Consider the following 17,327-nt stretch of genomic DNA (forward strand, 5'->3'; position numbering starts at 1 on the left):
AGCTCCAGTGAGTACATGACACTCGACCGACAAGAATGACACATTTCAACAAAGAGCATATTTGTGGGCATATTTTTTCCCATGTGAAGATCAGTTACATACAATAAAATCAACGAGGTTTGCACGAGAAATTCACATGCAGTAAACTTGCAACACTTGAGGGTCTCTGCACAGGACCAGAATCTAAAAATCGGCACTGAAAAGTTGCCTAATGCCTTGTACCTGCTTTTCCGTCAGTCTTTGGATCCATGATGACAAACTCAGGCCGCAGTTTGCTAATTCGGCGCCCTTTCAAGATAGGCACCAGACCCCCTAAGTATTCCAAATACAGTGTATAGCAAGGCCCTCCAACCTCCGGGTCGTCTTCTGTCCGCTTCATTGTGCAGTGAAGCCTTTCGTTGCCAGATGTTGGGTAGCTAACAAAATCTCTCATGTTGTTGGGGTCTGGGATAGGAGGCTGAGTTAAATATAGGAGGAAAAATTGTGAGTCACACAAAGAGTTTTTCCTCGTGTTGCTTTTTCATGCTCCTGATTATTATTATTATTATTATTATTATTATTATTATTATTATTATTATTATTGCAGTAGTAAATTCTGCCTTTAAATTAATAAAACAATAAAAGAAATCGGGACCACAAAAAGCTAGCTACATTTTAAATGAGAAGTGACCACTTCTGGAATGATGCACCAGAACCGCAGAGAGACCAAGAAGCATCCACTTCAGTAATACAGTGGTACCTCTGGTTGCAAACGGGATCCATCCCGAAGGCCCGTTCGCAACATGAAAGAGCACAACCTGAAGCGCCGTATCTGCACACGTGTGTGGCATGATTTGGTGCTTGTGCGCATGTGCGAAGTGCAATTTAGCACTTTTGTGCATGCGGCGAAACCCAGAAGTAACCCTTTCCAGTACTTCTGGGTCGTCGCGGGACGTAACCTGAAAGAACGTAACCTGAAGCAAACGTAACATGAGGTATGACTGTATGTGCTTGCTTCTTTTACAGAAGTATAAAGATTGTCAACAGCACAGGGAATGAGATCAGATTTCTCAAGAAGTTCTCATAAGAGCCAGACAAAAGGTGTTGCGATCTAGCTGGTAGCTTTTACGCCTTGTCCTGGGAAACCTTTAAATAAAGGCCCATTCACCAGGCTCTGTTAATGCACAAAGTTTACACCTACCCCAAAGCATTCCCATCCACCTCCCATACATTTGCATGGCTAATATAATGTGTGACCTTTCTAATCATTTTTAATTAACAAAATTAATTGTTTTATTAATTTAAAGGCAGAATTTACCACTGCAGTCATTAATAATAAGCATGGATACACTTGGCCACAACTGAAGCAGATGTGGAAAATGTCATTACAGCCACAAACTGCGGCTGGCAGCAGTTGTGATTGACTGGTTTTATTAATAAGCTCTCGGTACACCAACATGCCTGAGGGCAGTCTGGACTGCTTAACCTGTACAAGAAAACTACATTTGTGAAACATCCCTTAGTCAGGTTGCCCTGCACTGCTCTTCAAACGGCCATCACAACCCTCTCAAAATGACAGTGATAAAACCCTACAAGCTGTTCTGCATGGTTATGCAACCCTAGGTGTATTTACTCAGAAGTCCCAAGGCATTCAAGGTGACAGAGTCCCAAATAAGTGTTTGAGATGGCAGCCTCAGAGTGCAATCTGAATGTTTATTACCAGTCAAACATTCCCTGCTTGTGCGCTTTATGCCTCAGCTGCTGTCAGCTGTTTAGCTCCATCTACCTTTGTCTACTGACTCTGATACACTTAACACCCAGCCATTTGTTTACCTTGATCGTTGGTGTAAAGGCAGTGGTGAGGTATGAGCAGAGCCTGGGAGGCAGAGTCAATTTACTGATATCTTTGTCATCCCGCAAGGAGCTAGCGATGGTTTGCTGGCACAGAAGCTGTAAGCTGGACACTCTGTGCTCCACTCGGACAACGTAGAGGGCAGGACCAGAAGCCATGAGCAGGCGGGAGTCCCTGTGACCCCAGCAGATTGAGATTATGGGACGCTGCATGAAAAGTAACATTTCAGATGTTTTCCTCTCATTGAAGCACATTTTAAGACCCATTCTATTTTGGAAAACCCTAATGTCCCAGGGCTTTTCTGTATGTTCAAGTAGTAGAATTCTCTGGGGACTGTACAACTTACAATTTCGCTAAGATACGGTATCAATTTATTACAGTAACCAGAAGACATTTTGTTTTAAAATACAGATTTCTCCATTAATTTTCATCCTTCATTGAATATTATTGTAACTAATAGCATGGAATCAAAACTTATTTGTTGTGTGTGGGGAGACCTACATATAAAATTATCTAAATTATAGTGACCGTCATCACTGGGCAAACCTCCCTTGATATAATATCCCCCGCTAGGGGTTGTTTTTGTGGGCTGTTATTCTCCCATGCTCCTGTTTCAATATCTCACTTCAGAGTAATCTTTACCTGCACAGGAGTCTCCAGGGTATAGATATGTTCTCCGTGAACATTGTAGAACTTGACCAGTGCACTTTTCAGAAAGGAAGCACCGCTGAGTTCAGCCAGCTGGCTTAGCTTTTCCATGCCTGCAACAGCCAGCAAGTCTCCCTGCGTGCACCACTGAGCCACTACATCTGAAATCACAAAGGGCGGGGGGGGGGAGGTTCGCTTTACTACACTTAGCAAATAGGCCCAATCCCACACACTTACACTCAGTAAGCAGGCCAGTGGAGGTAGCGGGGGCCTCCACTGCTCCCTTGGCTAACCAAAACCACAGGTTATTGCCACTAACGGGGAGGGTTAATCCCTCCACCTCCCTTTCCCTGCTAATTTCTACAAGAGGCAGCCCTGAGACTGAGGAGGAGGAAGCTGACAGGCCGGGCCACCTCCTGGTCTGGTTGTAAGCAAGGAGGCAGGCAGGTGGGGTCTGGCTAAAGGCAGGCTGAGGTTGGTGGAGCCAGCCTTCATTCACTCTGCTGACTGAAGCTACTGCTTCAACTGAATTAAACCTGAAGTTCCACTTTTAAGCCTTTGGAAACATTGCCTCAAACTAAAATAACTTTGGAACCCGCCAGACTTCTGGCTTTGGTTCCCAAAACCCTTGAAGGAACAGAACAGAGGAGAGCAAAACAAAATTGGTCACTGCCTCAAGCTGTGAGGCAGGTTATTTTGAAAAGCACATGGTTCTCATTTGCTGCTGTCGAGGGCCAGAGAATGTAAGACAGGCTACCAGTTTATTTCAGAAGGAATCCTCTCGTTGAGATGTGCTCTTTTCACCAGCAGGCGTCACTCTTGTTAGTGGAAATCGCTGCAGATGGATGTTGCATTTCAAGAGACAAATGCTGAAATATTCATGTCAAAGCAATCAAGATCTAAAGCAGAAAATGAAGCGGTGGGAGCAGGGCAGGAAGACAAGTCTCCCTTTGCGTACCTTTCAACCCTGAGCGGATGATGGTAGGAGACAAGTCATCATAGTTGTTCATTAAGCTAATGTCTCCTGATGTGAAGCTGACAGTGAGCAGCGGTTTGGTGTTCTGCACCAGAACTGGATATGCAGCTGGACCATCTGCAGGGTGGGGGGAAAAAACTTTTAGGAAGAAGTTTGAACCAAGGTTCCTAGCTCATCACCTGTTGACTGTACAAAGAGCTGTGACACTCAGGGGATGTTTTCCTACCCTGTCAAATACTGCTAAGGAATAAACCCCACCCTCACGCCGCAGCACTGTGGTATGGTCTCTGCAGTGTTATGCAAATGACACAATTCTTCTATTGTGCCCTCAGTGATCCTGCACAGTGGGAATATTTACATGTCCCTGGAGCTGTATGAGGAAAAGAATGGAATCAGAAGCAACCATCCTGGCCCATAATGGGCGCAAACATGGAGGCAGTGCCAACCATGCTAGGAAATAAAAAGGTAGAGGGGCCTTCGTACAAAGAATCTGTTCAGTTTGCACCTCTCTGTGATACCTAGCAATGTTCAACCTCTAAGCCAGGGGTAGCCAACTGGCAGCTGTGGGCCAGACCTGGCCCTTGAAGTAGCGTTACTATCACCTTATGAAAGTCTAGTCAAGGTGGGATTCAAAAAAGCAATTTGTTCACAGCTTTCTGTTGAAAGAAAAATAAGCAATGATTCACAATGTTCATTTCATAAAAAGTTTCTTGCACTGCTATCTCGTCCACATTCTCAAAAGCCAAGGGACTATTACCAATCTGACTCAAGATTTTTTTTCAAGAAACACGTCCCCTCCTCAGCCCTCCAGACTGAAGACCTCATGGTACTGGACCAAGCATACTTCAGCTCTGTTAAGCCCTTACTGCTACATGACATAGACTTTAATATAGAAACTGGTCCTTCATAAGGACTGGATCCCAAAATGGGAGTCTGGAGCATCAGAATGGGCTTAACTACATGCCCTGAGAACACCAGTTGGCTAAACGCTATTCTGTGCCATTATAAAAGAGAGTCTGGTTTTGACAAGATCATTCTTCAGTGTTTAACTTCCTTTGTATATAATATTAAATTGCCTACAGCACCATCTGCAGCATTCACTATTTCATTCTCTGTTTTATGTAACTAGCTTTGACAGAAGGTGCTGCTGTCCCAAGAGAAAGGCGCTCTCTAGGCACCAGTTAAGCATATTCTCACTAATCATACATTAGGCTACATTCAGTTGTGAACGGAACCAAATGTTGTTATCCATGTGCTTATGTGTTAAAATGAGGTAATTGAACTACAGGGAAATTGTCCTGTGGACGGTGACTTAAAAGCCAGCACCATATAATTGGCATAGTTTTAGAAGTAAGTAAAATCCAATTAAGCCCCTCCTAGTCATGTATGTGAGTCAAAGGCATGTCTCCTTTGAAAGGTTTATGAAGAACAAGTGATACTTCACAAGGACACGTCATATCAGAATAATTATTGGAAGCTACCAAGCTCACCCACTCCTGATTGACTCAGCATCAACTACACACTAGCCTCCTTCACTCATCTAAAGGGATGCACCAGAAGTTACAATGTTCCTGCCTAGAACAGTAAACCTATCTTATAACAAACCTAGTATCACCACTCTCATTAATCACACTCCGACAAAGGAAAACTGTAGCACAGTCCTCTAAGGATGTTGTGCATATTTGATTTACCCTCATGTATGCATTTGCCATTGCAGGGAAGTGTCCTAAGCAAGCAAAAGGGTTTGTCAACAATAAGCCAGTCGCCCCCCATGCTAAGCACACTGTGGGGTGTTTTTGCTCCTATTGTCCTAGAAGAGCGAGTGAGGAATGGAAGGGTCCCTGGCCCTTGCACCCAGATGCTTGCTGCCCCAACCAATAAAAGGCAGGAACTCCAGGTGCATGGAGAAAGACTTACTTCAGGTGCAACACAATTCAGAATAATCATTCTTCAAGGGCCCATTTTGTACTCAGTCCCCAACCTATACACCCTGTGTTGAAGCAGGAAAGGTCTGAAGGAGGCTTTTGCTTGTGTTCACTCAAAGGTTGAGTAGAGCCCTCCTTGCAGTCGGGGAACCCTGATATTTCCCCTCAACCTTCTCTCTCTTTGCAACAATGACACTCAGTATGAAACCACAGTTAGAGTCTTGAAGGTATGTCACGAAAGTCACATTCATGCAGTACATTTTCCCCAGTGTTGTTAACCTTCCTCAAAAAAAACCGAAGGAAGTTTTCTCACTGAAACCAACATTGTCAAAAATATTCTTTCTTACAGTTGCACCTGAAGTGGACCCAGAATTGCAAAGGTTTGAATTTGTGTGCTAATTCACAGTCAACTTTGTTTCATGCAAGCTTTTAAACTACTTTGTTCTGGTTGTGCATTTTTTTCTGTTGTAGAAAGTGTAGGTCCATTCTATCTTGCTTCTTGCTCTGTTATTAAAAGTCAGGCATCAAATTTGGAGTTTATTCTTTTAACTAGGGGCAGCAGGTCATTCACTGGAGAAGAAAAACGTGTTCTCAGATCCTCCTTTTGATTAAGTAATATGCAAAAGCACAATAACTTAATCTCTATTTGATTTGAACATCTTTGCACCATTTCTGGTTTTCTTGCATTAAGAAGTAAAGGAAAGGAGGCTTCTTACATTCATCTTATTTTTTAAAATATATAACATAACAAGAAGAAAACAAGTAATTTAAGGATGTCAAGGGGGAGCTACATTCTTCAGGACCACTATATTCTACAAAGTATGGGTAACTGCAGATTAACCATAAAGGATATCATGGTGATATATTATCCTGTGCAAAACTTGATGCCTTGTTAATAGCAATTGCATGATGCTAATGCCATTAAAAGCACTGTCAATACAAACATGCTGTATATGTTAGGTTTACCAATGCAATCTGAATCTTCACTGGATTTGAAGTTTTCCATGAAGTTGTTTTAATTACTTGTTTATATACGGAATTGTTTGCATTGTTTTTATATATGGAATTGTACTTAAAGGGTTTCAGTGTTGATATTATGATTGTTAATCGCTCTGAGATGTTTTGAAGGAAGCAATTAATAAATGAAATTAAATGAATGAATGAATAAATAAATAAATAAATCATTTTCACTATAGTCCTTGGCTGCATCATTTCAATCTGCAGCTGCAGGCTTACACAACCAAATGCTCAGAATAACAATAAATCCCTCTTCATAGAAAAGCAGACAACAGGGACAAGAGTTCTAGCCTACCCTTCGATGTGGAGTTTTTCAATGTAGAAAGAACATTTTTCTATGGAACGGCATTCAAGCATGTCACACAACTTTACCATTTCAGTGAAAAGCAGGCCACAGACATTCAATGAACAAAAAATGGAGGCAAAATGACCTTGAGGTGGGGAGTAGTCATCTGAATCAGTGTCACTCTCACTACTATCTTCCACCAAAAAGCTCGGGTAATTCCAGGACATGCTCAGGATGCCATCAGATTCATGAAGGAGAACATGTGCCAGCATTCGGCCATGGCAATCCATGACAATAACCTGACCATCAGCAGTGCCAAAGAGGACCTGGCAAAACAAGAAAGCATCATAGTTAACAAGAATGCAAATGCGATTAAAAATAAAAACAGGCTGAAGAAGACAGTTCTCTATTATCATATTTCAAGTAATCTGAAATGCTAAACTGCCCACATCCACAGTGAATTCAAGACAAAGCAAACAGCTATTAAAAATATACCGTATTTTTTGTCCCATAGGACGCTCCGTCCCATAGGACGCACCTAGTTTTTTTGGGGGGAAATAAAGGAAAAAAATTTTCCCTTTATTTCCCCCCCAAAAGCAGGTCGGGGAAACCGAACCAGGTCAAGGAACAGCGGGGTGGCGGCGCTGCGCCTCCCTGCTGTCCCCCGAGCTTGTGGGGCTGGCCGATGTCTGCCCGGCGCGAGGGGCGCTCTGCTTCAGGGTGCCCTGCCCGCCGGGCAGCAGGCTGCTATCCGCAGCGTGGGGAGCCCTGCGGGGAACTCCCGCAGGGCTGCCTAGGCTGTGGAGGTGTTCCTGAAGCGCCAGGCACTCTGCTTTCAGGTCCCCGACGCTCCGGGAAGCAGGCTGCTATCCGCAGCCTGGACAGCCCTGTGGGACCTCCCGCAGGGCTGCCTAGACTGCGGGTGTGTTCCCGAAGCGCTGGGCACTCTGCTTTCAGGGCGCCCGACGCTCCGAGAAGCAGGCTGCTATCCGCAGGGCTGCCTAGGCTGAGGATGTCTTCCTGAATCCTAGAGGGTGAGAGGGGTCAGTGCGCACCGACCCCTCTTGCTCTCCAAGCTTCAGCAAAAGCCTGCATTCACCCCATAGGACGCACCCAGATTTCCCCTTCATTTTTGGAGGGGGGAAAGTGCGTCCTATAGGGCGAAAAATATGGTATATCCTTATCAACCAGGAATAAGTGGAGTTCCTGACTCCCAAAATCCATAATCACCATTAAATTCTCTTTTAGGATTATGGGCAATACTGGGTACCATGTCATAACTACTACTCTTCCACAAACAACATTTTCTAAAGCCATCATGACTGAAGCTTTCATCTTCTTCATCCCTGCCATTTCTCCTGCTCTTTCCCACAAACTTGCTTCTTTCTCCATTTCACTGATTCCCATCAGGCACTTTTTTCCTTTTCAATTCTACATCCCCATCTGTCCTGTGGTCATCCTATAGCTAACCCCACCCCACCTCCACCCTATACTAGTTTGAAAAACTAGTTATAAAATATTGACTTTTGGTTTCCAGATTACAGAAAAACCTTCCTTAAATATATCAGCATAAACCCAACTGGTTTTATAGAAAATAGGTCCTTGAAATCAAATATCTAAAGAACATGAGACATCATCAAAACGATTAAAAAGAAAGAACACCAACAGTATTGTACTTGATGCAGACAAAGCGTATGATATGTTAATAATAATAATAATAATTTATTATTTGTACCCCGCCCATCTGGCTGGGCTTCCCCAGCCACTCTGGGCGGCTTCCACAGAAACCAAAAAAACACTAAAATATCATACATTAAAAACTTCCCTGAACAGGGCTGCCTTAAGATGTCTTCTGAATGTCAGGTAGTTGTTTATCGTTTTGACATCTGATGGGAGGGCGTTCCACAGGGCGGGCGCCACTACCGAAAAGGCTGGCCGATGTCTGCCCGGGGCGAGGGGCGCTCTGCTTCAGGGTGCCCTGCCGAAAAGGCCCTCTGTCTGGTTCCCTGTAGCTTTGCTTCTCGCAATGAGGGAACCGCCAGAAGGCCCTCAGCGCTGGACCTCAGCCCCACATGTTAGAGTGGGCTTATCTAATAGAAGATTTAAACTGATTTGGCTTTGAAAAGAATTTAGATATTATTGCTTCTTGTTGGCATCGTTGTTCATTATCTCAGTTTAATTTTAGCAGATGTAATTAGGCAACATGAACAAATCAATGTATCAAGATTTGTTAATGTAGAGCATAAAACCAGCCTATCTGCAGATAACATAGCAGTTTTTTATGAAATTTGTTAATTTATTAGCAATCAAAATTATGTATAAATTATCAGATTTAGTATAAATTATAGTAATATTAAAACCCTGCATTTCTTTTTTAAGAAAAGTGAATAGTTGGTTGGGGAAGATTAACTGGAAGAAGGAGGAAATTCAGTATTTAGTGATAAATATTCATATAGAATATAACAACAACTTTATACCTCTAATAAAATCAATGCAAGAATATGTTTAAAATTTCTAAAACTTGAAAATGTCCCCACACTGGGGAGCATAAATGATGGGAAAATGATACAACACTGCTGCAATTATTTTAACTGTCATCCAGGAGCAATTTACAGATGATTGTGAATTACAAGCATGATGGGATGGTGGACCAATGAGTAGTCAACCATTGATGACCAATGTGGATGCTTGTCCCTGGAGCAAAATTGGCAAAAAACAATGTGACTCAATCAGGTGGAACTAGAGCATTATAGGACAGGTGGAAAATCAATGTGTTACAAGCCTGACAGCAACAAATAAATGAAAGTTTCCACCTAAATACAGAATGGAGGAGGCAAGGCTTTTGTGTTGTTTAAAATAGCAGTTAGCAAACAGCCAAGGTACATCATCTAAGATAAGGCTGACTGTAACCTACAGATATCTTCCCCTTGGGCATGTTTTGTTCCCTGATGTATTGAACAAGCTCTGGCTTGCACATTTTGGCAGGTTATAGAAGACATACAACATAATCCAGGAAAGGGCAAATGCATTAAGAGCATCATGCCTGGAAAACTAAACTCTGCCCTACAATCTTAGTCACGCGTACTTCCATTTCAGCTCCAGTCCGTTAATGTTAAAGGGCCTTCTTTCACATGAACATTTTTAGGATTCGTTTATGCAGTACGGTTGATTGGGAATCTGAATATATTCAAGAGGCTTGCTCATTCTGTTTAAGGAAATGAAGAGCACTGACTAATCTCCCATTACATTATGTTCAATCATTACTGCAGCAAAAAACTAAATCCAACCACTGCTGAGAAATCATGGAGGATTCTTTTAAAAAGGTGCCAGTGTGGAAAACTGCTAACTAGCAGGATCCAAGAAGTATCAGTATAGAATTGCTGGTATGGTTAGTGTGACACCGATGTTTTCTATTTTAGGAGCTTACTAGTTTTGCCTGGTTTGTTTTAATTATATGTTTTAAATGAGCTTGGAAGGTTATTTGGATCTTGCCATGTTATATTGACTGATACTTTAAGGAAGCTTAGGGATCAAAATATGGGATTGTGCAATCCTATGCAAACTTAGATGGACCTAAGTCCCACTGAACACAGTACAACTAACTCCAGGGTAAGAACACGTAGGATTGCACTGTAAGTCAATCAACTTTTAAGAAAACAAGAAATAAATGAAGTTCTTAGGTTGCAGCCATTCTGACAGGAACATTTCAAGATCTATATCTTTGTCTCTGCTTAGTCATTCAACACTACAAGGCCATTGACAAAAGCACGCTGTCCTTGGTCAGTGATCCAAATGGCAGCTATATTGTGTAAGCTGCCTACCTCTTCAGTGTTTTGCCTGTTAGAAGATGAGGCCTTGGCTGATTGGAGGTTTTTAATAATTTGCAGACAGCTGTGCCTTCTAGATCAGCTGTGCCTTATCTTCCCCGCCTGCCTTCCCCCAGCCAGAGGCATAATTGTTAGGGATGGTGGAGAAAACCCACAGATGAAGAATACTTGCTCACAATCAAAGTCCACTTGGAAAAAGGCACTCCTTGGAAAGGAGACAGTAAGTGAAAACTACATCTGTTTTGTCAGAGGTACAATGGCAAAAGGCTTAAAGGGAATCTCTGTTTGCTTCCGTTCACCCATTTGGCCATTTATTAGTATAAAAAGACCAGAAAATGACTCTACAGTCTTCATAACCGTCTCATATTCAGTCCTTTCACTATCCAAGGTACAGAAACTATGAACTGATTAAAGCCCAAAGCACACCTTCAAATCAAAGCAGCAGGTCCAGGCGTAGGTCCCAGGGGGATGTACCTCAAATCAAGAGTGTGAATTCTCCAGCTTTAGAGTCCCTGAACATTCAATATTGGAAAGGGATTTTTGTTCTTGCAGACTACTACCAAGTATGACTTGAGAGCAGCTGGGGCAGGAGATGAGCTGCATAAACTTTTTCAAGGCAATTAAAAAACAGCCAGATTTTCATATTGAAAATGCTCTTTCCAGGTTTAAATGGTTGCAGATCCTATATGCACCAAAAGTTTTACAGCTTTTCATCAGTACTATAAAATTCTTGGGAGAATGTGAGAGACACTCTGAACCTACTGGTTGGATTGTATGTCCCACTGAGTTCAATGGACTGCAATCTTTTTACACAGGATCTATTAACCATTTCACAGAAACTCATAAAACAGGTGACTGAGCAAGAAGCTAAGCAGTGTTGTCTGTTTCCATAATTTATAACTATATAAAAGCAGGCAGGTCTCACTAAAATGTAAGCCTTCTATATATAGAAAGAAAGCCACGTTTTCAGTCCAAAAAGAGCAGCAATGGAATATAAAACATTCATAAAGCTCTTAGCATGAGCAACCAGAGGTCATTAATTTTAAATGCCAAGACTAACAAGAAAACCTAAAGTAATTCTAAAAATAGCCCAAAATATTATATGCTGGAATGTTTTGTTTATACAACAAGAGAATCAAGATGATATGAGCTCGAGTATTCTTCCCTTGTTATATCTGAACTCCCTGAATTGCACTGTTATTGGTTATACTGCTCTGTTTTATACTGGCAATTTAGTCATTGACTCCATTCCATGCAACACTAAATGTACTGCCTAATTAATTAAAAGCTTTCTGCTTCTATTTTGTGTGGTCCTAAGAATCAGAAATGTAATAAACATAGGGGGATCAAAGAATGCTTTTGGAGTTACAGCTTGCAAAACACGGTGTTCGTATTTCTTGGCATTTTCAGAGAACAACATTGAAAATAGGTCTAAGCCGCCGTATGGCTCCTGGGGGGATAATGGCTTCCAGGTAGCAAGCTGTTCTTCTAATGTTGTTGCTTGATAGCTGAACCCTGGCCTAGATATTTTAAGGCCTCTGGCCGAAGAAGGCTCATGCTGAGGACGTATCTCGGAAAATCAGAGGGCATTTCCACCTTCCCCATATCGATTAACAAAGAGCATGATGGAATGTTAACCATGTGGTGTTAGGAACTGTGGATTTGGCATCCAAAGAGAATTTTGTGTGAAAAGTCTAGGTGAGCAGTTTCTGCGCAAGGTTTGATTAGGCCCTTGCTATGGCCACATGCTGCCTTTGTATATCAAATCTCACCTCATCCCACTCTCTAACAGAATATAGCCTATTCTGACTAAAATAATAATTTTAAAAATTGCCTGCCTTCAGCTGCGGCTTCATCTGACCAAGCAGCAGCTGCACTGCCTTCATTTCTGTGGCTCAGTCTTGCGATCAACCTCCAAGACACATGCGGTGTGGCAGCGTCAGCAGAACAAGTAAACACGGCCTTACTAAAAAAGTATTTTGCTTTGTGACAGGATTTCAAATGCTATCAGCTTTTCCCTGATTTTTTATTTTAGGCAGCAGAAGCTGCGGCCAGCTCTCCGTAAGCAAAACAGAAGTGAAAATGAGAGAGAGCAGAGAAGCAAGCCTATGTTTCAGTCAGGAAAGTTGATACTAAAAACTGAACAGCAACTGCAGGTTAGCAATTAAAACAATACAACTGGGAGCCAGAAGATCTGTGTTCTGAACCCAGCCTTTTCATTTAATTGTGTTCACTGAAGTCAATGAGAACTTTCTTATCACGTCCAATGAGATTTGCATTGGTTCGTCCCAGGGAGATTTTTTAAGCAAAGCAAGCAATTTCTCTTTCTCTTTTCCCTCAACATCAAAATGAGCAGCTGAGAAGGTGCACCTTAGCAAGAGTGGCATGAAGATAATTAATTCCCTCTTCAAAGTGATATGAGACCCACAGAGAGAGCTAAATGTTAAGTGTTAGTATAATATTTCATTAACACTTCATTATGGAATATTGCATTTGGTTTAGATTGACCGGTTTCTAAAATAGAACACCCTGAACTGGGTTTGAGATTAGGAGTCCACAAATGTATTTGCTAGCTCACCTGGGTGAGCATGTCTTTTAAGGCATGGTCTGGTAGGCACAAAGCAAGAGATGAGCAGAGGCTCATTTCTGACCCCAAGGTGAGCTTCCCTCCCTGAATTTGTGCTGAGAATGTGTTAACCCTTTCCCTGTCTGCCTATTCTATCCTCAGACACTTTCTTTCCCCTAGTAGAGGAAGGTAGGATGCTGCAGCAATTACCAAGCTCAGGACTGGACTGGATTTAAAAACAATGCTACTGCTCATCAAATATGTCTACTACTGAAGGTGCTCTCAAGCAGTTTTCAAGCATTTCAATACTTGATATACATATGACTGGAGGGGGCTATATGTAGCCATGTGATGTGAATTACCACTGAACACTTGTGTAGCTTGACATCAGTTACAAGAGTGTGTCAGTCATACAGCTAAATTAATCTACCATCTTTTTGTCCTGTGTGCAGCAGGAAGGTGCTTACCGATTAATGCATAGTCAACCCTGACATACACACAGAGTGTGGCAATTTTTGTTTTCAAAGCAACCTTACCTGTAGATCATCAGGAGTCCATATGCCACAGGTGATCTGACTCTCCAGGTTAATCTCTGAAGACCAATGTCTCTGTCCACTGACTGATCCAACCAGCACAAACCCATCTCTATAGGAGATCAGTGCTTGTGTTCCATCATGGCTCCATGTAAAGTCACTCACCTTAAAACAGACAAGAAGAGGCTAGAACATTATTCCGACAATGCAGCCCATATGTAAAAGAAACAGCACCCTATAGAAGCAAATGAGACTAGAATCAATTGGTACCAATCTGTTTAGCAGGTTCCAGTTAAGTGGCTCATGTGCCCCCACTTTTTTTCTTTTAAGAAAAGTTAACAGAAGTTTGGCCAATAAGCAGGGAACATTGATGCAAGAGCATCTGCTGCTGCCACCATCTTGCATTTCAGATTTTCAAACCATGCTAAAAAAAAGTTTTTAAAAAATAAAATGAAGTACAATCCAGACAAGGGTGGTATCCAGCTATAAACAGTTCTGCTGGTGCAACTGGGTTCGTGTTGTACATAGGAGAAGGGGAGCACCCTACCACAACCCCTACCTTGTGTAACATCTAGTCTGTAGAAGAGTTCTGAATAATTCAAAAATGTGCTCTCTATCTTGTGACGTTTTTGTCGGCCCTAATAAAAGTATTGCCCAACTATGGATTTTGGAGTTCAATTAAAATGCTGCTCTAACAATTGCTCTTTCCACAATTTAGTCTTCCCACACGGAGTGAGAACTTTAGTGGTCTTTCTTTAAAAGGAAAAAAGGAGAGAGGGGATACTAACCTGTGCCCCACGGTCATTCACAAGTTCCACAGACCATCTGCCTTCATACTGAATCCAAACAAATATTCCACCGTCTGCATCACAAGTTGCAAGCTTCTGGAATGGTTCGTTCCATCTTACCAGTACCACCTAAGAAGATTCCAGAAAACAGAACTTTTTCCCAAGAGTCTATACAAGGTTCCAACATGCAGCTCACTTGAAATTTCATTATCTGATATAGCAAAAATATATTGCCGTGCTTAAATTATAAATTAAGGCTACAAAAATTTGAAATGTTCAGCCGATGAGGCTTCTCTGTAAGAACAGCAGGATGTGTTTCACTGCTGCCATAAAAGAAACGGAGAATCCTCATGGGCACACTTTACTGAAACCAAGGACTTTTAAGTCCAGCTCTCTCCAATGTTTTCAAATGGAAACAAATCAAGTTCCTAAAAGGGTTGTCAGCTTTCTCTAGGTTGTAAAACACAGATGTGCTCTCTGAGATCTGCACACACTCATTGACCTGGCTAAACCACACACACATGAAACCTCTCTCTGACAGACTGCAGACTTTGGTGGGAGTGGAAGGTTCTTGTGCAACAAGTTTGTGGAGATCTAGAGAGATGGCAGTTTCTTGAAAGGATTAATGTGCTTGGAGTCATGGGCCTTTCCAGAGATCAAAACTGTTTGATGTAAAAGCTTGAACAGGGCCCAACAACACGGCACCTCCTCTTCTCCCTCAGAAAGTCTATCAGTCCAAAATGGTGTCATTCCACTTTCACGTTCCTCTGCTCCACTTCACTAGTGGGTACTCATAGGGGCAGGGAAACTTTCAGTGCAATGACATGATGTCACTAGTTTGGGATTACCAGGTGAAAGGAGAAGGAAAATGAAAGTAGCAGCCGCACAACTCTTGTGATGTCTAGAATCAGCCATGGCCCTACTGCACTGTAGCTACCAGCCATCAGATGGACCCTGCTTCTAGCTGCAGAGGAATCTGTTTGGCTTATCGTAGCTGTCAGGGGTTCAGGAGCAGAGGCGAGGGCAAGGGAGGAAACAGAGAGCGAAGGGGAGGAGGCAGAAGAAAAGATGAGCGATGACGACGACCCGAGATCTCCGAGTCTTTCCAGTGAATCAGAAGATTCACAGGAAGGGGCGCCAGTGGCCAGAGCAAGGGGGGAGCCTAGGGAGACACCCCAGGAAGAAGGGTCCAGAGGGGGCTCAGAGAGCAGCAGTTGGAAATCGGGACCAGCATCACCAACAGAACGCAGTGGAGAGGAAGGGCGCCAGGTATCGAGCTCTGGCAGCTCGCAGCAGGAGGGAGGGCAGGAGTCAGGAGTGGCCACACCTCCATCGGGGAGCGAAGAAACGGTTAGGCGGAAAGTGGAAGGTTGGGCGCGCGCGCCAAGTTCAAATGCACAGGAAGGTGGCGCAGTAAGCAGCCCGGAAAGGGAGCCAGGTCCTAAAGCCCGACGCAAGGAGACAGAAGGGTCCGGGGGGTCAGCGTCAGAAGCGTCCCGGAAGGAAGAGACCACGGGGGGCAGAGGGACCCAGAGAAGAACGGTCAGGCGGAAAAGGTGGAGTAAGGCTAGGGCATTTAGCTGGTGTACAGGGGGCGGAGACTCAGGCGGAGCTTCGCCAGTCTAACCCTTAAGACGTAGAGCTGCGCGCAGCAGTTTGAGAATGGAAACTGTAACTCAATAAAAGACTTTTACAAGTGACCGCTGGCTAGCGTGATCCTCTGTGAGCTAGGATCTGGAAGCAGCTCTGACAGTAGCTAATAACCACTGACAGAGCTATGCAATCGATTAATATTTTATTATATAAAAATAGCCACACTAGTGTCAATTACCATACATACCAGAAGCACATTTCAAAAGTCAATTATGGAGTATAGGAAGAATTTATTTTTGTTGGCCCTGAAACTACCCCCAATCAACTTTGTTGGGTTGCTCTAAATCTTTAGTACTGTGTGAAGAAGTGCTAGAGAAGGGGACAGCCAAAAATGTCTACCAGTTGACCTGGTTATAGTCAGCCACTTCATAAACTAGTGACTGATATAGGCGAACCCAACCATACAATAATGGTGAGGAACATAATCTGCCCTGTCTTTAAGATGCTATAAGACTCTTAAATTATGTTATGTTGTTTTAAATTCGTATGCGCTGAAGGCTTAAGATAGTATCTGCTGAGTATTTACAATGCACTCATGAATCAACGCATCGTTTCCAGAAAGCATGACAATGCTCCCAACAAAGTATCATGACAGCTATTTGGATTGTTATGGATTTAGATTGTTGGGTGAACGTTTCACCTTGTTTTATGCACCAGGATCTTTGTTGTAACCCAGGGATGACTAAGAAGGCATGTCCTGATGCAGTGTCAGTTTCACTCTGCAGCTTTAAGTGAATTCTGCCTGCTAGCTAACAAGGGCATCCCACCATATAGCTAGCAATGTTACACAATTTTGTCAGGAAGGGAGAGATGCACTGTCTCATGTTTACAGGAGAAGCAAGGAAACGATTGCAATATTGTTGCTCTGAACTGTTCTGCAGTTGGGCGGAAAAGCTGCCAGAAAAACTCCATCCCACATATGCATAATAAGCTCAAATTATGCATTTCCATGTACAACAGCTCTTCTCTCTCCCCACCCCCCAACTCCACACCATGCCTTCCACTGTTTCCTACAGGCAGGCAAATACTGCCATCACCCCAAAGTAACTGCCTCCTCGATCCCTGGGGTGAAATGAAGCCACACCATGACAGCAGCATACCCATGACATCCACAACAGTATCAAGGAGGAGGTGAAGAAAACATCTTGTTTACTACCTAGAAAAGCACAGCATGAACTTGATTTCTCTCTCTCTCAAATAAAACTCAATGCCTGCACAATTCCTACTTGCTAACTATGGTTGTGTGTGGCTGGGCATTTTGAAAAATAGAGCCTTTT

General features: G+C 42.9%; 1 protein-coding gene across 4 annotated transcripts in view; it reads right to left on the reverse strand.

Moving 5' to 3' along the window:
- TULP4 (TUB like protein 4) overlaps positions 1-17,327 on the reverse strand; it is a 96,889-nt gene that overhangs the window by 16,252 nt on the left and 63,310 nt on the right. For all 4 annotated transcript variants that reach the window (XM_082215187.1, XM_082215188.1, XM_082215189.1 and 1 more), the window contains exons 3-9: positions 14,398-14,526; positions 13,613-13,774; positions 6,829-7,009; positions 3,438-3,572; positions 2,474-2,640; positions 1,813-2,037; positions 223-457 (exon numbers count right to left, since the gene is read on the reverse strand). In XM_082215187.1, coding sequence (XP_082071313.1) covers positions 223-457; positions 1,813-2,037; positions 2,474-2,640; positions 3,438-3,572; positions 6,829-7,009; positions 13,613-13,774; positions 14,398-14,526 — 1,234 coding nt within the window. The remainder of the gene's footprint in view (positions 1-222; positions 458-1,812; positions 2,038-2,473; positions 2,641-3,437; positions 3,573-6,828; positions 7,010-13,612; positions 13,775-14,397; positions 14,527-17,327) is intronic.

This window comes from Podarcis vaucheri (genome assembly GCF_965113315.1).
Source record: "Podarcis vaucheri genome assembly, chromosome: 3".
In the NCBI taxonomy this organism is placed as follows: domain Eukaryota; kingdom Metazoa; phylum Chordata; class Lepidosauria; order Squamata; family Lacertidae; genus Podarcis; species Podarcis vaucheri.